The sequence below is a fragment of the Spermophilus citellus genome, assembly GCF_964194105.1.
Source record: "Spermophilus citellus genome assembly, chromosome: 4".
NCBI lineage: Eukaryota > Metazoa > Chordata > Mammalia > Rodentia > Sciuridae > Spermophilus > Spermophilus citellus.
Window position 1 is genome coordinate 181622375 of NC_138185.1, and position 22720 is coordinate 181645094.

The 22720-nt window shown below is 34.0% G+C and overlaps 1 protein-coding gene across 3 annotated transcripts in view; it reads left to right on the top strand.

Annotated features, from left to right (window-relative positions):
* BAZ1A (bromodomain adjacent to zinc finger domain 1A) overlaps positions 1 to 22720 on the top strand; it is a 114659-nt gene that overhangs the window by 42701 nt on the left and 49238 nt on the right. For all 3 annotated transcript variants that reach the window (XM_081290582.1, XM_081290581.1, XM_081290580.1), the window contains 4 exons: positions 6379 to 6480; positions 10013 to 10100; positions 14404 to 14538; positions 16939 to 17038. In XM_081290582.1, coding sequence (XP_081146708.1) covers positions 6379 to 6480; positions 10013 to 10100; positions 14404 to 14538; positions 16939 to 17038 — 425 coding nt within the window. The remainder of the gene's footprint in view (positions 1 to 6378; positions 6481 to 10012; positions 10101 to 14403; positions 14539 to 16938; positions 17039 to 22720) is intronic.

Here is a 22720-nt window from a genome sequence, read left to right on the forward strand (position 1 = left end):
GGCATGACCCATGAAAGAAATAATTGATCAGCTAGACTTCATTTAAGTTAAACTTTGATCTGCAAAAGTCATTAAAAGAATGAGAGAACAAGCCACAGAGTTGGACAAAGAACTTGCCAAAGACCATCTGTTAAAACAGTTATCCAGCCAGTCATGATGGCACATTTCTGTAATCCCAGCCACTCCAAAGACTCAGACAGAGATCGAAAGTTGGAGGCCAGCCTCAGCAACTCAGCAAGACCCTGTCTCACAATAAAAATGAAAAATTGCTTGGTTGTATTTCTTGGTAGAGTGCCCCTGGGTTTAATCCCCAGTCCTGGTGGTGGGGGGTGACCCAAACTTTACAGTGGATTCTTTTTTTTTTTTTTTTTTTTAAAGAGAGAGAGAGAGAGAGAATTTTAATATTTATTTTTTAGTTTTCGGCGGACACAACATCTTTCTTTGTATGTGGTGCTGAGGATCGAACCCGGGCCGCACGCATGCCAGTCGAGTGCGCTACCGCTTGAGCCACATCCCCAGCCCTACAATGGATTCTTAAAACTCAGAAAATGAACAACTTAATTAAAATACGGGCAAAAGACCTGAACAAATACTTCACCAAATAAGTTCTATAGATAGCAAGTAAGCATGTGAAAAGATGTTCAATATTAATTGTCATTAGGGAATTGGAAATTAAAATAACAGTAAGATACTACAACACACCTATTAGAATGGCAAAAATCCAGAACACTGACAAAACCAAATGCTAGTGAGAATGTGGAGCAATAGGAGCTCCAGTTAGTGGCTGGTAGAAATGCAAAATAGTAAAGCCACTTTGGAAGACAGTGAGCAGTTTTGTTTTTTGTTTTTGTTTTTTTTTTTTTTTTTTTTGTAATTTTTTTTTTAGAGAGAGAGAGAGAGAGAATTTTTTAATATTTATTTTTTTTAGTTTTCGGCGGACACAACATCTTTGTTTGTATGTGGTGCTGAGGATCGAACCCTGGCCACATGCATGGCAGGCGAGCGCGCTACCGCTTGAGCCACATCCCCAGCCCAGTGAGCAGTTTCTTTTTTCTTTTTTTTTTTTTTTTAATTAAAATTTATTTTTTAGTTTTCGGCGAACACAACATCTTTGTTTGTATGTGGTGCTGAGGACCGAACCCGGGCCGCACGCATGCCAGGCAAGCACGCTACCGCTTGAGCCACAGCCCCAGCCCCAGTGAGCAGTTTCTTTAAAAAAAAAAAAAGAGTAAACATACTCTTGTATGATCCAGCAATTACACTCCTTAATATTTACCCAGATATGTTGAAAACTTACATCCATACAAAAACCTGTGTGTGGATATTTATAACTTTATTTGTAAATAAACTTTATAGCTTTATTTGTAATTCCAAAACATGGAAGCAACTAAAATGTCACTTAGTAGGTGAGTGGATAAATAAACAATGGTACATATAAACATTGGAATGTCATCTCGCACTAAAAAGAAATGAACTAGCAAACCATGAAAAGACATGGAGGAAATATAATTGCATTTTAAGTAAAAGAAGCCAATCTGTTATAGACTGTATGACTCTAACTATATGACATTCTGGTTAAGGCAAAATTATTGAGACAGTAAAAGGATAAGTGCTGTTGCCAGGAGTTTCAGGGAAGGAGGATGAATTGGTGGAGCACAAAAGAGTTCTAGGGCATTGCAGCTATTCTATATGTTACTACAGTGGTGGATACATGTTTTTATACATTGGTCTACAACACCAAGAATGAACCCTAATATAAAGTATGGACTTTGGGTGATGATAATGTGTCAGTGTAAGCTCACTTTTTGCAACAGTGTTCTTTGATTCAGGATGTTGATGGCAGGGGAGGTTGTGGATGTGCAGAGACAGGGAATATATGGGAATGCTATATTTTCTGCTCAGTTTTTATGTGAACCTAAAACTATGAAAAATAAAGTATATTAACTTAAAAAAATACATGTACATAATATATTGCCATTTTTAAATGTACAATTTGGTAACATTAATTACCTTTATAGTGTTACACAGCTACCATCACAATCTATTTCAAAGACTCTTTTATCATTGCAAATAGAAATTCTGTATCTATTAGGCTTTAACATCCCATTTATTCTTCTTTCCAGCTTAGTAATTGCTAATCAACTTTTTTGTCTTTCTGTTATTTAATGTATGTAGAATTATGTAGTATTTGTTCTTTTGTCTGGCTCATTTCACTTAGCATGTTTTCAGGGTTCATCTGTGTTGTAGCGTGAATCAGAACTTAATTTCTTCATTAGTGCTGAATATTTTATTGTGTGTCTATACTATATTTTGTTTATCCACTCATTTGTTGATGGTTACTTGGGTTGTTTTCATCTTTGACTATTATGAATAATACTGTAATAAATACTGTTGTACAAGTAATCGAGTCTGTTTTTAAATGCATTTGAGTACATTCCTTTGAGTAGAATTGTTGTGTTAGGTGGTAATTCGACACTTTTTGAGGAAATGCCAAAATGTTTTTCCCAGTAGCTATGTCATTTTACATTCTCCCTGGCAATATAGCAGTTTCCAATTTTGTTATCATTGTTGTTTTCTGGTTGTTGCTTTTTGTGGAGCTGGGGATTGAACCCAGGGTCTCACACATGCTAGGCAGGCATTCTACCACTGAGCTACATCCCCAGCCCTGTTATTTTTAATTATAGCCATCTGTATGTATGTAAAGTGATATTCTGTGGTTTTATTTGGATTTCCCTAATGACTAATAATGTGTTTATTAGGTATTTGTATACCTTCTTTGAAGAAATGTCTATTCTAATGCTTTATCCAATTTTTTGTTATTTCTTTTCCAATACAGGGGCTAGAATCAAGATCTTGTACATACTACACGCTCATTTTAAAATTGGATTAGTTGTCTTTTTGTTGTTGAATCATAGTATTTTTTCAATATATTTTGACCAGAGTTTTTAAAATTATTTATTCTAATTAGGTATGTTTGACAGCAGAATGCATTTTGATTCATTGTACCCAATAGCAGCGCAACTTTTCATTTCTCTGATTGTGCACAATTTGATCAGAGTTTTATAAAAAGATTATGATGCATTTGGGGGGAACATTGATTTTTTTTTTTTTTTTGCAAATACCAAATGCCATGTTTGTAAAATCAGGGAATTAAAAATTTGGCGCTCTTCTATACAATTTCATTCTTCCAGAACATATCATTAGCTTACTTATTAGTCTGGGCATTGATAGCCATATATTATTGAAATAAAAAGTATAAAAGCAGTAACCAATTTTTGTTGGTGGGCAGTGTTCAAAGTTTTGGGGAGCAGGTCAATTAGTAATTTTGAGGATCAGCTTAAATATAGTCTTATTTACTTGTTGGTGTTGGGAATTGAACCCAGAGTCTCTTGTAAGCTGAACATATTCTCTACCATTGAGCTATATCCTTAGCCCAAACTTAAACTAAGCTTGTGAAAGAGGCTATTGCAGCTTATCACAAAGCATACGTCATGTATTCTTAACAGCTCTTGGGACATTTTAGCACCTTGTGGTTCTTAAAGAACCTAACACATGGAGCTGGGGTTGTGGCTCAGTGGTAGAGTGCTGGCCTGGCATGCATGAGGCACTGGGTTCGATCCTCAGCACCACATAAAAATAAAATAAAGATATTGTGTTCACCCCCCCCCCAAAATCTGGTTTTTAGCCAGAATTGTGTTCTTCAGTAAAAATATGAGGTAATTTTCTTCCTTAGCTGTTGGTAGAACTAAATAGGGCAGAAATGTACATATTCTTATGTAAATCTACTTTAGAATGAAATAAGACTAATTGTACTACAGGGATACTTTGTGTAGATTATATAATTAATAACACCTTAAGTATAGAATTATTCATTTATTTCATGCAGGCAATTATTTTTCTTTTTTCTTTTTTTTTTTTTTTCGCTTTGGGGGTGCTAGAAATGAAATACAGGGCCTTGTGTGTGCTGGTAAGTGCTCTACCACTGGATTATATCCCTAGCCAAAACATAACTCTTTGGAAGTGGTTTTTTAGGTGGCATCATGTAAGCAAAATTTATTTTTAGAGTTGAGTTCTTGGATATAATTTATAGTACTAGATAAAGTTGGACGTGTCTTTTAGAGATGATATTTTACATCATATAAAATTGAGGTGCTAGTTATATAGCTCGGTGGTAGAATGCTTGCCAAACCCAAGGTCCTGGGTTCTATCCCCAGAACTGCAAATAAATAAATAAATAAAATTGAGGTGAAGAATTGGGGAATGTAGCTCAGTGGTAGAGCATGTCATGTGAGGCCCTACGTCCAATACCCAGCACCCGTCCTCACAAATTAAGAAGTTTAGAATTTTGTCTCCTGGTGCTCCTCTCTGAAATATTACTTACATGTATCTTATATATGGTGTAGGATCCTCTTGAGCAATATGTGTCTAATCTGAAAATAGTATATTCACTAAATTTCTTTCATGTAATGTAATCTGGCTCTCATGATAACTTGACTGTTAGTAAGATAATGGAATTTGAGTATCGTTTTTAAAGTAGTAGATATGTATAATGTTTCAAAATACACCTACTGTCATGTATATCTAAACAGAATAACAATAAAAAAGAACAGAACTGGACATAAATGCATTAAAGCTAGAAGTTGTCAAGATTTTCAAGTTATTAGTCCTATGCCCAATCCTATTTCTCCTGAAAACACTGATATCATAAAATAGTCACTGTGTTATTTTAATCTGAAAACACCTTAGAGAGTTAATAAAAATTAACTAACTTTTTATATTTTAGCAAGTATGTTACATTTAGAATCATTCTTGGTTATAAAAAGAAATTGTTTTGCTTGATATATGTAAATTTCTATTATAATACATATATTATTAAAGTGGACTTCATTCTTTTGGAATTGGAAGCTCCATTCATGAAAATTTAATTTGTGAAAAGTAAGGTTAGTATTTTAAATTAAAATATATGTATTGCCCTAAGTAACCATCTGTGCTGAAAACCTAATCATTCAATGGATCGTCATTGAAGAACATTTTTAGTGAACATAACTTGATAATCATTCGTTGTTGCTGTCATTGTGTGATTGATTGTTTTTGTTTGGTACTGGGGATTGAACCTAGGGACACTCTACCACTGAGCTACATCCCCAGCCCTTTTTATTTTGAGACAGAACTTCACTAAGTTGCTGAGGTTAGCCTCAAACTTTCCATCCTCCTGCCTCAGCCTCACAAGTCACTGGGATTGTAGGTGCATGCCACTGTGCCCAGCTTGGTAATGATCTTAAAAGAAATCTTTATGTTGAAAGTATAGTTTTGGGGCTGGGGTTGAAGCTCAGTGGTAGAATGTTTGCCTAACATGTGTGAGGCACTGGGTTTGATTCTCAGCACCACATAAAATAAATAAGTAAGTAAATAACAAGTTATGTTTAAAAAAGAAAGTATAGCTTGGGTTTTTTGGGTCATTTTTGTTCTGCTGATAGTAAAATTTATTACTTTTTTCTTTATTGTCATCCATAGGATAGCAACAAAAACAATTTCCATTTTGGTAGAACTAAATTTATATATATATATATATATATATATATATATATATATAAAACTATATATAATTATATATATAACTATTACATATATTTAAAACTATCTATATAACTATTACATATATTTTAAGTTATTTATATATATTTATATATACATATATATGTATTTATATATATTTTATATACATATAAATAAAACAATTGAATAAGTGGATGAATATACTCTCAAAGAAAAGAAGTTGGTGGAGGTAGGAATTAAACATGCAGCCACTTCACCAGTTCTTTTTTTTTTTTTTTTTTTAATATATTTTTTAGGGGCTGGGGATGTGGCTCAAGCGGTAGCGCGCTCGCCTGGCATGTGTGCGGCTCAGGTTCGATCCTCAGCACCACATACAAACAAAGATGTTGTGTCCACCAAAAACTAATAAATAAATAAATATAAAAAAATAAAATAAAAAATATATATTTTTTAGTTGTAGTTGGACAAAATACCTTCATTTTTATTTATTTATTTTTATGTGGTGCTAAGGATCAAACCCAACGCCTCACACATGCTAGGTGTGTGTTCTACCATTGAGCCACAACCCAGCCCCTCTTCACCAATTCTTAAGGTAAACTACATTGTATCCGCTTTTGCTCTTGGGTTATAAGAATTTTTTTTTAAGTGATCTGACCCAAAATGAGTGTTTGTTCAACTCTAGTTACTTTTGTCACTTAAGGGAAAATTTATCAAACAAGTAATTAAAATACCAACATTAAGTTGTGCTTTGTACTATTTTGGCTAAGAGAATGGCAGGGAAGGTTTATCACCAGTAACTTATTTTGTCTTTTATCTTTTTAGGAAGAAAAAAGATGCATTTGATCCCTTATTATTCAAGTACAAGGTGCAACCCACTAAAAAGGAATTGTATGAGTCTGCTATTGTTAAAGCAACACAGATCAGGTAAAACTCCTTGTCTTCTCTATAGTAAAGTACAATAATTGTGTAGATAGATTCAGAAGGTTTGATTTAGAACAAACGGATAGTGTTATAGATGGTTGATTCTTCTTTTAAAGTAAATTTATATTTATATGTTCTTAAATTGATAAAATAAATCCTAATGGACTCCTTAAACCCTATGTTTAGGTTATTAACTAACCACAAATAGATTTCAGGGGTTGGGGTTGTAGCTCAGTGGTAGAGCACTTGCCTTTCATGTGTGAGGAACTGGGTTCAATCCTTAGCACCACATAAAGATAAATAAATAAAGATATTATGTCCATCTACAACTAAAATATTTTTAAAAATAGTCTTCAAACTAAAGAGTTAAGAAGATTTTTATTTATAAGGTATTTCTCATGAGAAAGGGGTTTTCAAAGATGAGAAATTTAATAGTACTTACAAATATGACATTTGTAGTATAAAAGAACCACCTTAACCAAGTGAGGTGGTGCACATCTGTAATCCCAGATACTCCAGAGGCTGAAGCAGGGGCACCACAGGTTCAAGGCCATCCTGGGCAATTTAGCAAGATCTTGTATCAAAATAGAGTTTAAAGGGGGAACAGGACTGGGGATGTATTCAGTGATAGAGCACTAAGTTCAATCCCTACTACCTCCCCCACTCCCTGCCTTGACCCCAAAAAAGAATTGACTCTAGGTTGCAGAGATATATTTTAGGAAAATTCCTATTGTTGTCTGTTTGTTAGGCTCTTAATCATCTGAAAGTATGTTGGCATCAACTAGCTATGAACCTGCCACATAGGAGTCAGCCTTGCATATCATTCGATATAAAATAATGTTTACATCATACATACATGTATCCAAAGAAAAGTGATATCTTAAGAGAATTTTCTGTAGCTATATTGAGGTATGGTGGTTTGTCAGTCCGTTGATATTGGGAACCCCATCATTAAGATCTCTAGAGCATCCTACATTTTAGTTTAAATTGAAAAATAATATTTCCAATTTAATATTAATGGATTAGTAGTAGTAGTAGTAGTAGTAGTAGTAGTAGTAGTAGTAGCAGCAGAGATTGCTTAACCATTGAGCCACCTCCCCAGCCCTTTTTTATTTTTTGATATAGGGTCTCACTAAATTGCTTAGAGCCTCACTAAATTGCTGAGGCTGGCTTTGAACTTGTGATCTTCCTATGAATTGCTGGGATTACAGCCATGTACCACTGTGTGCCTGGCAGGATTATTAAAACTTTTAGTTTATGGACTATTGAGTAGCATAGTTGAGACTGCAAATGTTTTCCTGTTTACACTTGAGTTTTGTCTTTTTTTTTTTCTTTTGCCTTTAGTTGAAGATATGTTATTTATATAGTATAAATTCTCTAATTTTTTTTTTATTTTTCTAGTTTCTTTTTTACTTATACTTTATAATTATTTGGCTAGATCTTGGTTAGTCTTTTAAACTCATTTCCTTCTTAATTTTTAAACCAAAGAACTATAAAGTGAGAAGGTTATACTTGACAATAGAAGGCTTAAATGACTTAGAACACTTTGTTAGCATCAAAAGATAAATATTACTGTCTCTTTTAATGAAGAAATAGTAATATTTCTCTAATAAAGAAGACTTGATACTAGAGTATTTCAGATAATACAACTTTGTATGACGTGTGAACTCACCAATAAAAATTTTACTTATTTAATAAAACCATGTGTAGTTAGTAGCTACCATACAAAACAATGTAGTCTTTTGGAGGACTGGTTATTTATTTATTCAGTAGTCAATAAGAGGTACCTCCTTTTTTGCCAACTACTCTGTGGTTCTGGGAAACAGCAATGAACCAAAGAGTCCTTGCCTAAAACTTAAAGTATAGGAAGAGAATATAAATTTTTGGGAGGCTACTGCTTTAAAATTTATATTGCTGGTCATTGTGGCTCATGCCAATAATCCTAGTGACTCAGGAGGCTGAGGCAGGAAGATGGTCAGTTCAGGGCCAGCCTCAGCAACTTAACAAGACCCTAAGCAATTTAGCATAACCCTGTTTCAAAATATAAAATAAAGAACTGGGGATTTAGCTCAGTGGCAAAATATCCCTGAGTTCAAATCTCCGGTACCACAAACAAAACAACAACCACCCCGCAAAAACACTCTTGTTGTTTGTTTATTCACTTATAGAACCTTTTAACTTGGCTTTTTCTTGAAGGGAATACTTTTGTGTTATATAAAAATGTTTAGGTTTTTCCAGAAATACATGTGGGGTTTTTATTGATTTGATTTTGTTGGTGGTTGGTGGTCCATGGTTGTTGTGTGTTTGGAGATAAGGGAGAATCAAAAATAGTGTTTTAGAATCTTAATTTTAATCCTCTTTAATTATTGATGATGATGATGATTTATTTGAGAGTGTGTGTGTGTGTGTGTGTGTGTGTGTGTGTGAGAGAGAGAGAGAGAGAGAGAGAGAGAGAGAGAGAGTGTGTGATGGTACTGGGGATTGTATCCAAGTCCCTATAATTTTTATACCACTGAGCTATTTCTCCAGCCCTTTTTTGAGACAGGGTCTCTCCAAATTACCCAAGTTCCTGCCTCTCAGTCTCCTAAGTAGCTTGGGATTAAGGTATATTCTACTGAACCCAGACACTTCTGTTTAATTTGTATCTGCTTATTTGTTGGCTTCCATATGAGATTTTTTATTGATTTTATTTTTTTAAATGCACGACAGCAGAATATATTATAATTCTTATTACACATATAGAGAACAATTTTTCATATCTTTGTATAAAGTATGTTCAAAACATATGGATTCTTATGTGTGTGTGTGTGTGTGTGTTTGTGTGTGTGTGTGTGTGTGTGGTGTTGGGGATTGAACCCAGGGCCTTAGGCATGCAAGGCAAATACTCTACCAACTGAGCTATATACCCAGTACTCCATATGAGATTTTAATACAAAGATTTAAAAATTCAATAAAACCTATGTTCAGCCCTGCTTACAGTATCCATTTCGGTATAGATTTACTTAGTCATAGTATTATGTGATATCTGATAATCTACTGATTATAATTTTTAAAATAATTTTAATGATGATATTTGGAAGGGTGATAACATTTGGTTTATAGTCCATATTATATTTTCCTTGAAGTTTATATTATTTCCAAATGGCTCCTAAGCAATAAATTCATATATTATTTCTATAATAGACTTAATAGATACACTCAAGTAGGTTTTTAAAAAATATTTTTAGCTGTAAATGGAAACATATCTTTATTTATTTTTTTAATGTGATGCTGAGAATCAAACCCAGTGCCTCACACATGCTAGGCAAGCACTCTACCACTGAGCCAAATCCCAGCCCTCAAGTAGATTTTATAACTTCCAACATAAATACCTCTTCATAAAGTTTCTCACAATTTCTACATAAATACAATTGGAAGATGAAATGTCCTTAATTTCCTGGGCTCAAAATTCAGTTTTTAAATTTGCAGAAAATTTGGAGTTTGAGTTGAATTTTCTTTGATATTAACACTACCTTCTTTCTTCTTCCCCCTGTAGCAGGAGAAAACACTTATTTTCTCGTGATAAATTAAAACTTTTTTTGAAGCAACACTGTGAACCACAAGATGGAGTCATTAAAATTAAGGTAATCAGAGTTGTGAAATTATTTGTTAGAAGGAAGAAAAAAATAAGAAATGAGTATTGTTATAAAGCTATAACATTACAAAAATGTTAAAAAAAATTGTTTAAAATAACTTATCTGGAGCCAGTTTTTAGTACTTTAAAAAATATTTATTGGATTAAATACTAATTTTGCAATTGCTAGAATTGTTAAGATTCTCTGTTACTACCACTTTTTTTTTTTCTTACAAAAGAAAGATTAGCCATGCCAGAGGCAGTGGTACATGTCTGTAGTCCCAGCAACTCAGGAAACTGAGGCAGGAGGATCATAGGTACAAGACCAACCTCAACAATTTAGCAAGACTCTCCCCCCCTCTCCATGTAAGCAGCAAAGAGGCGTTTATTGCGAGCTAGCCCGGTCCTCTGCGCACACAGCAACTGGTGATGCTGAGAGGCCCCTAGCCCAGGGTTTGCAGCAGTTTTATACACTCTTTGGGGAAGGCAGGGACTTTACATCATAGCATCTCTAAGCAAATCATCACACACCGCGGGAAAATCATAAAACAACAATCCTAAAACGGGAAAATCATAAAACAACAACCCTAAAACATGATTAGCACATTCACTGTCCAGAACAAGTTGGGTAAGGGTGATTGGTTAGTACAAGAGGGGGATTTGAGCTGATTGGTTCAAGTCACAAGGGGAGTACGTGCTGAACTACTTGGTTTCCCACCATGTTATCAACCACCATAAACTACTTGGGAGGGTCATCTGGCATCCCAGGTATTTTCCCTGTCTCATGCTGATTGGTGGTTGCTAGGGGTTTGCTATGGGTCCTCACTTAGCCTGACTGAGTCAGGGACACCTGGTGCCACAGATCTCTCCTTTTATTTGCAGACAAACAACTTAGCAGGGTGGGTATGTGCCTAGGAGTGCTCTGTGGATGTTTCCAAGGATAAGAGCCATGCCCCCTTCCTTGGACAGGCTTTGCTCTGGGGTAGAGGCTGGTTTCTCAAAAAAGGAGTCACATCAGTTTCTCACTGCAAATTCGTAATTCAACTATCTTTCCAAGTCCACAAATTCGCCCGTCCCCATAAGCATTTCTAAGGGGGTTTCAGTATTTTGCTTTCGATTTTTCTCTGCTTGCTCCATACCATAATCTGTCCAATAGAATTTCCAAAGTAGGAAATCTCCACTGCTTAAACAAGAACATGCAATAAAAAATCCAGTCACTCGGAAGAAGAGGCTTGTGTCAAACGGACTCGAGCAAGCTTTGTACAAATGGCGAATTAGGACCATGTACATCACAAGTGTGTTTTAATGCCTTGATAGTTTTGAATGGTATTACAGCATGGACGTGGACACTCTGGTCTTGGTTGTTAACCTGTTCAAAAACTGAAACCCACTAATGTCCTCTCTGCCTCTTGAGCTCTCCTGAACCCATGTTGTAACAGTGTAAGGAAAGTCATTGAGAGCTCAGAGTACCTGTTAAAATTTATTTTCCCACCTGGAAGCGCTGAATCTGAATAGCTGAAGCAGGTCCTGCTAGACTTAATCTATTAAAATTTCCTGGTAATTCCTGGATTTCATCGTCTGACTCATCTCCCTAGGTCTGAGACTCATTTGTGCCTTCATCCTCGTCGTCATCTTTGTTTCATTAGCAAGTCTCTTAAGTAAAATATATTTTTTTAAAAGGTGTTGGGGATGTGGCCCAGTGGTTCAATCCCAGGTCAAAAAAAAAATCAACAAACATGAAAAGAAGCTCAATTTTACTTCACAAATAAAAATTAAGATTGTACTGAACAATTTTTACTTAAGGGTATAAAAGATTGCCAGAAGATATTTTGGTATGCTTGCATATACTTTTTCAAGCATATGCAAAAACAATTTGCTTCCCACTGTTGGCAGAAGATGCTATTAAGAGTCTTTATAAATACACAAAAATGTGGGTAGTTTTTGTGTGTTGTGTGTATATGAATAAAGGTTTTGGACAATTAATGTTAATAAAACCTATTGTGACTACATGTGCATGTATCCCTAATTTTGAAAATCCATAATGCTCCAAAATCTGAAATTTTTTGAGCACTGACATGACTTGAAGTGGAAAATTCCACATCTTGAAACTTTGTTTCATGCACAAAATTATTAAAATCATATAAAATTACCTTTAGGATGCGTACATAAGGTATATATGAAACATATGAATTTTGTTCCATCTCCAAAATATTAAGTATATGCAAATATTTCAGAGTCTTAAATTATCTGTAACACTTCTGATTCCAAGCATAAGGAATACTCATCCTATATTTGAGAAGAAACCACCCATGTGCTTTATATTCATGCTGAAAGAGCTGTTCTGTATACTCAGAATTATGTAGGATAACATGAAATCATCCTAATGGAGTCTACTTCAATGTAAGATTTTTTTTTCCTTTTGGCATGATTTTATTTTATTTGCTTATGTTTTTATGTGGTGCTAAGGATCGAACCCAGTTCCTTTCACATGCCAGGCAAGTACTCTACCACTGAGCCACAACCCCAGCCCAACTTTGATGTAAGGTCTTAATAGGTTATTGATTATTATGATAGCCAGAAGCGATTGAATTTTTTTTTGAATTTTTTTAGTATTCTTTAGATTTCGGCGGACACAACATCTTTGTTTGTATGTGGTGCTGAGGATCGAACCCGGGCCGCATGCATGCCAGGCGAGCGCGCTACCGCTTGAGCCACATCCCCAGCCCGCGATTGAATTTTAAGTATTAAAAATGGTGTTCTGGGCTGGAGTTGTGGTTCAGTGGTAGAGCATTTGCCTAGCATGTGTGAGGCACTGGGTTTGATCTCAGAACCACATAAAAAAGTAAAGAGATTGTATCCATCTACAGCTAAAAATCTTTTTTTTTTTTTAAATGGTGTTCTTAAAAATGTAGAAAATCAAGTTCTCAGTAGAAGTGTTTTTGTTTTGTTAATACTTAAATTTTTGGATCATTATTTTCTTATACATTTCTTTTACATTTTTAGTCGTAGTTGGACAGAATATTTTTATTTTATTTTATATGGTGCTGAGGATCGAACCCCAGGACCTCACACGTACTAGGCAAGTGCTCTACCGCTGAGCCCACAACCCAGCCCCTCTTATACATTTCTTGAAATGATATTTCTATAAATGACATATGGTTTCTTTGAGAAAAAGTGATGATCTTGGTCACTAGGCCAAAATTAGTAAAACATTTAGGGTTAGACATGGATGACAGTTAAACAAGTTCTAGATATAAGGTAAAGGGAAAGAAGCTCAGAAATTTGGTAATTGTCCTTGAACCATACAACTTCCAGTAAGAATGAGATTGGCCAGGCATGGTGGCACATGCCTAAAATCCCAGAGATTTGGGAGTTTGATACAGGAGGATTGAGTTAGAGCCCAGCCTGGACAACTTAGATCCTGTCTCAAAAAATAAAAAGGGCTGGGAGTATAGCTTGGTGGTTGAGAATCCCTGGGTTCAATCCCCAATACTACAAAAAAGAAAAAGAGAGATTAACTTCTGAACTTAAATTCTGAGGTAAAATTATATGAATTTATAAATATTTCTGCTTTTATCCAAAACAGTTTTAAAAATTTGATACATACAGTATTTATTACCTAACCCTAAAATGAAAATCTAAACTCAGGTTTGGGAAACAGTTAAAAAAAAAGTATTGGGGGTACAGAAATTGCACTGTATTCCATGAATATTTTGTATCAAGTAAAAACAAAAACAATTTATAGAGTTATAGTGGTATATTTTTAATGGTAAATATATGAATTAATTATTTACATAGAAAATCTCAGGCAATTAGTCAAAAGCAAAATAAATAGATTATTATATGTGTAATTTTGAAGTAGTTTTAGAATTCAGGATCTGAGCCATGTGTAGTGGGCATACCTGTAATTTCAGCTACTCAGTAGGCTGAGGCATGAGGATTGCAAGTTTGAGGCTAGCCTGGGCAACTTAGTGAAACCCTATCTAAAAAAGAAAAAAAAATTTAAAAGGGCTGGACATTTATTTCAGTGATAGAATGTGAAGCAAATTGATAAAAACATTCTTGGTGTTTTATGGTAATCTTTGAAGTGTAGTTTTCTTTCTGGTAAGACTGATTAATAATGTAATTTAGAAAAGGATCAAATGTAAACCAACTAAAATGTATCACTACACAGTAACACATGAAATTCTAATGTCTATAGCCTGGTCTTTATAACCACTTTAGTAGTAATTAATGTGATACATTAGTGGTATCTGTACATGGTTTACGGTTTACTAATGTGTTGTTATTGTACTTTTTTTTCTTTTACGAAGCCATCATCTCTCTTAGCATATAAAATAGCAGAACAAGATTTTTCCTATTTCTTCCCTGATGATCCACCTACATTTATCTTCAGTCCTGCTAACAGAAGAAGAGGGAGACCTCCCAAGCGAGTATCTGTTAGTCAAGTAAGTGAGAAGAGGCTAAAACTATATTTTACTTGCTAATGAAACATTATTCAGAATCAAGAGCAATGTTTGGTTCCTGTCACCCTGTAGTCTATAAGAAGAAAACCATTACTGTACACAAGAAAAATGTATGTGTGAACTGTGTGTTGATAGCTGCTCAGCCTTAAGGTTTGGAAAGGCTTTAAGAGTGAATTATACACTGTTTTCATGCCATATGAATTTTTTTGCCAAGATGAAGCAAGCATATAACCAATTACTGAAATGTAAAGCAGAATGAAATGTAGGGACTAAATTGTGAGATTGAAGTGTAAAGAGAAAAAAATTCTGATTGGAGGAAATTATGGAGTACTTTAAGGAATAATACTTGAGCTAAACAGTATACAAGGTTTCTAATGATTAAGCAAAGAAGTGGGAAAGGTGTTTGAGGTATGGAAAAAAGATCACAAGGGATTTGGGGACTCTTGTAGGGCATCACTGAGTAGTGAATATAGTCTGATTGATCTGTTAGTACAGAGAGGAATATAATGGGAAATGAGGCAGAAAAATCTGTAGTTAGTCTTGAGGTTCTAATTTCTCTGTCAAGTGGTTCTAAAATGTTCTTTTCATAAAAATATTCATCTTGCTTAAATATTTAATTATTTGTTTTATGTACAGGCTGAAAATAGTCTTTAACCAAAAGCTGATGGTCTAAATTCAAGCAAATAAGAATGTACTGATTCAAAGTATGTAATGAAAGACCTCAGAATGTGAAGTAAATCTTCCCTAAGAAGTTTTAGAACAAAAGGGGAAAAGGCAATATAGGTTGATGTGTTTAATTCTGTGCTTGCTCCCTAGCAGTAAGGAATTATTTTACCACAAGTCATTGCCATTTCTCAATTCAGAGAGCAATGACACTATGAAAGTTTCTGAAATTGGGCAAACTAAGAAACCAACGCAGCTGTCTTAAGTTGAAGGAAATTTATTTTGGATTATTCTAATCCTTTAATTCCATTTCTGTGTTTTTATTTTCTCATACCCTTATTCTATGAATTCTGTTTATTCTCTTCTGCTAGTTAGGGATTGCTAATGGTTATAATCATTTACAGTTAGATTCTCACTGTTTTTAAGTATAGTTTGCAGCACAGTCAGCATGATTTAGAAGTTTATTGAGGAGTCTTTCAGAATCATTTCCAGGCTTCAGTTAAGTGGTCAAAAGAGTTGCTTGTGCTATAAGAGGAATAAGCAAAACAAGATTTTTTTCTTACTTCTTCCCTGATAAAAAACCTTAGCTGGGGAATTCTGTTTTTCTTTCCTTTAGGCTGTGTCACTCTTCTCAGTAACATCTATCCTAGATGAAGTTTATTTCCTTCTTCCAAATAATTTTCAATATAATAAACTACTTTTTATTTTGTTCCTACTTTATATCAAACAATTTATTGTGTATATTCTTTAAGCCTCATGATAGCTCTTCAAAATAGGCAGGATCCCATTTTATAAATGAAGAAAGATTCCATTCTCAAAGTGAGAATATAAAAGCTGGGATTTGAACTGGAATTCAAAACTGGTCCCTTGTTTTGATGATGCAGTGGTATTGATACTATTATTCACAAGATAATTAAAGTTAGAATCATTCATTACCACTTTTACTTTCTAACACTAACTGAATTTTAAGTCTTTTTGGCTGTTTAGTCTTTCCATTTTAGAATTTAGCCTAATTTTTAGATTTGGAAAGTGTTTATTCAGAACATTGAACTTCAGCAATAACAAGCCTTTCTATATTTCATTTAAGATCTGACTTACCTGCTAAACTATCTATAAGGAAAGGAACCAAATCTATCTTGTTTTTCACTATGATTAGTATTGTGCCTGACCCATGCGAAGTACTCAAATATTCACATGAATTATTTGTTTTATTATATTTATAACATAATAAGAATATTATACATGTTAAGCAACTTAGAGACATTCTTACAAGGAATAAAGTAAAATTTTGACATTGTTTAATAGTGGCCACAAAAATGTTTCTGACATGTCTTTTCTCTGTCTTTTTCATATTTGATGTTTACCCTATCTAGTTTATAAAATAATCTGGAGGATTTTTGTTTTTCTAATGCATATTTCAAGACTGTATACTACTGGTTGTTTTTCCTGGGATGATACTCTAGTAATGGTATTAATGGTATTAACTCTAGTAATGGTATTAAGCTGTGGTATTAACTTATGTTCTGAGTATTATTCTGACTGGAGTTATTAAAAGTTCAGTTATACTTTAGAGTAAAAAACTCATTGTAGTATGAAGAAGGTGTCTTTTTGTGGACTTTTAAATTTTGTTTTTTATTCTTACTTAGTTAAAATCCAGGCAGACCATCAGTTTATATAAATTTCTGGTTTATAAGTTTAGTTTCATGGTTTGTTTTTTAGGAAGACAACTTTACTAATAAACAGAGTATCATGGGTTATAGGAGCAAAGCTATTAAAGAAAGAGACAAATTTTTGAAACAAGAAGAAATGAAGACACTGGGTGAGTTTTAATATCTCCCTCTAAACTCTTTAGAACAAGAAAGGATATTTCTCGTGGGCCCAAGTGGGAGACATATTTCTGGTTGGTTTTTTTTTTTTTTTCCCAGTGTAAGTATTTTTTACCCTCAGATAACATCTCAGAAGTAGGAATTTCCAGAATTTATAAACATAGTATGTTTAATTCGCATAGTCTTTTAAAACATTGCTTCCCAAACTTGAATGTTTTGGGAAGCAATGTTTTAAAAGACTTGTTAAAATAAGGGTTCTTCTTGGGCTGGGGTTGTGGCTCAGCAGTAGAATGCTTACCTGGCACGTGTGAGGCCCTGGGTTTGATCCTTAGCACCACACAAAAATAAAATGTTGTGTCCATCTACAACTAAAAAATAAAATATTAAAAAAAATAAGGGTTCTTAATTAATAGGTTTGTGTGAGGGCTAAAATTCTACATTTTTTTCAAAGAATAAATCAATTTTTTTAAATACATGACAGCGGAATGCATTACAATTCTTATACATACACAGTATAATTTTTCATATCTTTGTATATAGAGTATGTTCACACCAATCGATGCCTTTATACATGTACTTTGGTTTTGTTTTTTTTTTTTTTTTGAGTTACAATTCCTTTTACACATATATACCACAATTTTTCATATCTATTTATATATAAAGTATGTTGACACTCAATTCGAGTCTTCATACATGTATTTTGGATAATGTATCCATCACATTTCACCTCCCTTGCTAATCCCCTGCCTCCTTCCTTCCCCTCCCACCCCTCTGCCCTATCTAGAATTCATCTAATCCTCCAATGCTCCCCCTCCCTACCCCACTATGAGTCAGCCTCCTTATATCAGAGAAAACTTTCCGCATTTGTTTTTTGGGGATTGGCTAATTTCACTTAGCATTATTTTCTCCAACACCATCTATTTACCTGCAAATGCCATGATTTTATTCTCTTTCATTGCTGAGTAAAATTCTATTGAGTATATATGCCACATTTTTTTTATCTATTCATCCACTGAAGGGTATCTAGGTTGGCTCCACAGTTTAGCTATTGTGAATTGTGCTGCTATAAACATTGATGTGTCTGTGTCCCTGTAGTATGCTTTTTTTAAGTCCTTTGGGTATAGTTCAAGGAAAGGGATAGCTGGGTCAAATGGTGGTTCCATTCCCAGATTTCTAAGGAATCTCCATACTGCTTTCCATATTGGCTGCACCAATTTGCAGTCCCACCAGCAATGTATGAGTGTACCTTTTCTCCCACATTCTCTCCAACACATATTGTTTTTTGTCTTCATAATAGCTTCCGTTCTGACTGGAGTGAGATGATATCTTAGAGTAGTTTTGATTTGCATTTCTCTGATTGCTAGAAATGGTGAGCATTTTTTCATATATTTGTTGATTGATTGTATATCCTCTTCTGAGAAGTATCTATTCAGGTTCTTGGCCCATTTGTTGATTGGGTTATTTGTTTTTTCAGTGCTTAGCTTTTTGAGTTCTTTATATATCCTAGAGATTAGTGCTCTCTCTATATGATGTGTGAGGGATAAAAATTTGCTGTCAGGATGTAGGTTCTCTGTTCACCTCACAGATTGTTTCTTTTCCTGAGAAGAAACTTTTTAGTTTGATTCCATCCCATTTATTGATTCTTGGTTTTAATTCTTGTGCTATAGGAGTCTTATTAAGGAAGTTGGGACCTCATACCACATGATGAAGATTAGGGCCTACTTTTTCTTCTATTAGACACAAAGTCTTTGGTCTAATTCCTAGGTCCTTGATCTATTTTGAGTTAAGTTTTGTGCATGGTGAGAGATAGGAGTTTAATTTCATTTTAATGCATATGGATTTCCAGTTTTTCCAGCACCATTTGTTGAAGATGCTATCTTTTCTCCAGTGCATGTTTTTGGTACCTTTGTCTAATGTAAGATAATTGTAATTATTATCTGTGTCCTCTATTCTGTACCATTGGTCTACCAGTCTGTTTTGGTGCTGTTTTTGAGTAAGGTACACTCATACATACTCAAAATACCATGCTGGTTTTGTTACTATTGCTCTGTAGTATAGTTTAAGGTCTGATATAGCGCTGCCACCTGCTTCATTCTTTCTGCTAAGGATTGCTTTAGCTATTCTGGGTCTCTTATTTTTCCAGATGAATTTGATGATTCTTTTTTCTAATTTCTTTGAGGAATGCCATTGAGATTTTGATTGGGATTGCATTAAATCTGTATAGTGCTTTTGATAGTATGGTCATTTTGATAATGTTAATTCTGCCTATCCAAGAGCAAGGTAGATCTTTCCATCTTCTAAGGTCTTCTTTAATTTCTCTCTTTAGGGTTCTGTAGTTTTCATTGTATAGATCTTTCACCTCTTTCGTTAAGTTGATTACCAAGTATCTTTTTTTTTTTTTTTTTTGATATTGTGAATGGGGTAGTTTTTCTCATTTCCTTTTCAGAGGCTTTGTCACTGATATACAGAAATGCTTTTGATTTATAGGTGTTGATTTTATATCCTTCTACTTTGCTGAATTCATTTACTAGTTCTAGAAGTTTTCTGGTGGAATTTTTTGGGTCTTCTAGGTATATAATCATATTGTCGCCAAATATTGCTAATTTAAGTTCTTCTTTGCCTATAAATATCCCTTTGATTTCTTTTGTCTAATTGCTCAAGAACTATGTTGAATAGAAGTGGTGTAAGAGGGCATCCCTGTCTTAATTCCAGTTTTTTAGAGGGAATGCCTTCAATTTTTCTCCATTTAGAATGATGTTGGCCTGAGTCTTAGCATAGATAGCCTTTACAAAGTTGAGATATGTTCCTGTTATCCCTAGTTTTTCTAGTGTTTTGAACAAAGGGGTGCTGTATTTTGTTAATAGCTTTTTCTGCATCTGTTGAGATGATCATATGATTCTTATCTTTAAGTCTATTGATGTGATGAATTACATGTATTGATTTCTGTATGTTGAACCAACCTTGCATCCCTGGAAATGAATCCCACTTGATCATGGTGCACAGTCTTTTTGATATGTTTTGTATTCGATTTGCCAGAATTTTATTGAGAATTTTTGGATCTATGTTCATTAGAGATATTGGTCTGAAGTTTTCTTTCTTTGATGTGTCTTTGCCTGGTTTTGGAATCAGGGTGATGTTGGCCTTACAGAATAAGTTTGGAATTACTGCCTCTTTTTCTATTTCCTGAAATAAATTGAAGAATATTGATATTAGTTCTTCTTTAAAGGTCTTGTAAAACTCAGGTGTGTATCCATCTGGTCCTGGGCTTTTCTTGGTTGGTAAGCTTTTGATGGCTTCTTCTATTTCCTCACTTGATAATTGGTCTGTTTAAATTGTGTATATCTTCCTGACTCAATCTGGGCAGATCATGTGACTTAAGAAATTTGTTGATGCCTTCAATGTCTTCTATTTTATTGGAGTATAATATTTCAAAATAATTTCTAATTAACCTCTGTATTTATGTAGTGTCTGTTGTGATATTACCTTTCTCATCACATATGCTAGTAATTTGAGTTCTCTCTCTCCTTCTCTTCGTTAGCGTGGCTAAGAGTCTGTCAATTTTATTTATTTTTTTAAAGAACCAACTTTTTGTTTTATCAATTTTTTAAATTGTTTTTTTTTTGTTATTGTTGTTGATGTTTCGATTTCATTGATTTCAGCTCTAATTTTAATTATTTCTTTCCTTCTACTGCTTTTGCTGCTGGTTTTTTGTCCATTTTCTAGGGCTTTGAGATGTAATGTGAGGTCATTTATTTGTTGACTTTTTCTTCTTTTAAGGAATGAACTCCATGCATTGAATTTTCCTCTTAGTACTGCTTTCATAGTGTCCTAGAGATTTCGATATGTTATGTCTATGTTCTCATTTACCTCTATGAATTTTTTAATCTCCTCCTAGATGTCTTCTGTAACCCATTGTTCATTCAGCAGCATATTGTTTAGTCTCCAGGTGATGGAGAAATTTTTATTTTTTATTTTTTTCGTTGATTTCCAATTTCACTCCATGATAATCTGATAAAATTCCTGTTAGTATCTCTACTTTTTTGTATTTGCTAACAGTTGCTTTGTGGCATAGTATATTGTCTATTTTAGAGAAAGATCCATGTGGTGCTGAGAAGAAAGTGTATCCACTTGATGCAGGTTGAAATATTCTATATATGTCAGTTAAGTTAAAGTTACTGATTGTGTTATTGAGTTCTATAGTTTCTTTATTCAGCTTTTGTTTGGAAGATCTATCCAGTGGAGAGAGAGTTGTATTGAAGTCATCCAAGATTATTGTGTTGTGGTCAGTTTGACTCTTGAACTTGAGAAGATTTTGTTTGATGAACATAGCTGCACCATTGTTTGAGCATATATATTTATGATTGTTATGCCTGTTGGTGTATAGTTCCCTTGAGCAGTATATAATGTCCATCTATATCCCTTTTGATTAATTTTAGCTTGAAGTCTACTTTATTTGATATGAGTATGGAAACCCCTGCTTGCTTCCACAGTCCATGTGAATGGTATGATTTTTCCCAACCTTTCACCTACAGTCTGTGTATGTCTTTTCCTATCAGATGAGTCTCCTAGAGGCAGCATATTGTTGGGGTTTTTTTTAATCCAGTCTGCTAGCCTGTGTCTTTTGATTGGTGAGTTTAAATCATTAACACTTAGGGTTACTGTTGAGAGATGGTTTGTATTTCCAGCCATATTTGTTTATTTTTATTATTTAACTTGAATTAGTTTTTCTCTTTTATTAGTTTTTCTTTAGTGTACTACCTCCCTCTGCTGATTTTCATTGTTGTTTTTCATTTCCTCTTCATGAATTTTTTTTTAGTTGTAGTTGAACACAATACCTTTATTTATTTATTTTTATGTGGTGCTGAGGATTGAACCCAGGGCCTCACATGTGCTAGGTAAGCATGGTACCACTGAGCCACAACCCTAGCCTCAGAGTCACAACCCCAGCCCCCTCTTCATAAAATATTTTGCCAAGGATGTTTTGTAGTGCTGTTTTCTAACTATAAATTCTTTTTAACTTTTGTTTATTGTGGAAGGTTTTTATTTCATCTTCAAATCTAAAGCTTAATCTTGTTGTATACAAGATTCTTGGTTGGCACCCATTATATATATATATATGTTGTTCCAGGATCTTCTAGCTTTTAGGGTCTGTGTTAAAAAATCTGCTGTTATCCTAATTGGTTTTCCCTTATATGTAATCTGATTCCTTTCTCTTGTGGCTTTTAAAATTTCTTATTCTGTATGTCATTTTCATTATTATATGCCTTGGTGTGGATCTGTTGTGATTTTGTACATTTGGTGTCCTGTAGGCTTTTTGAATTTGGATTTCCAATTCGTCCTTCATGTTTGGAAAGTTTTCTGATATTATTTCATTGAATAGATTGTTCATTCCTTTGGTTTGGACTTCTATGTCTTCGTCTATCCCAATAACTCTTAAATTTGGTCTTTTTATGCTATCCCATATTTCTTGAATGTTCTGCTCGTGGTTTCTTATCATTTTTGCTGTGTGGTGTATGTTCTTTTCAAATGATTTATTTTATCTTCATTGTCTGATATCCTATCTTCTAAGTGGTCTACTCTGTTGGTGATGCTTTCATTAGTTTTTACTTTGCTTTATTATTTCTTTCATTTCAAGGATTTCTGTTTGGTTCTTTTTTAAAACCTCTATCTCCCTG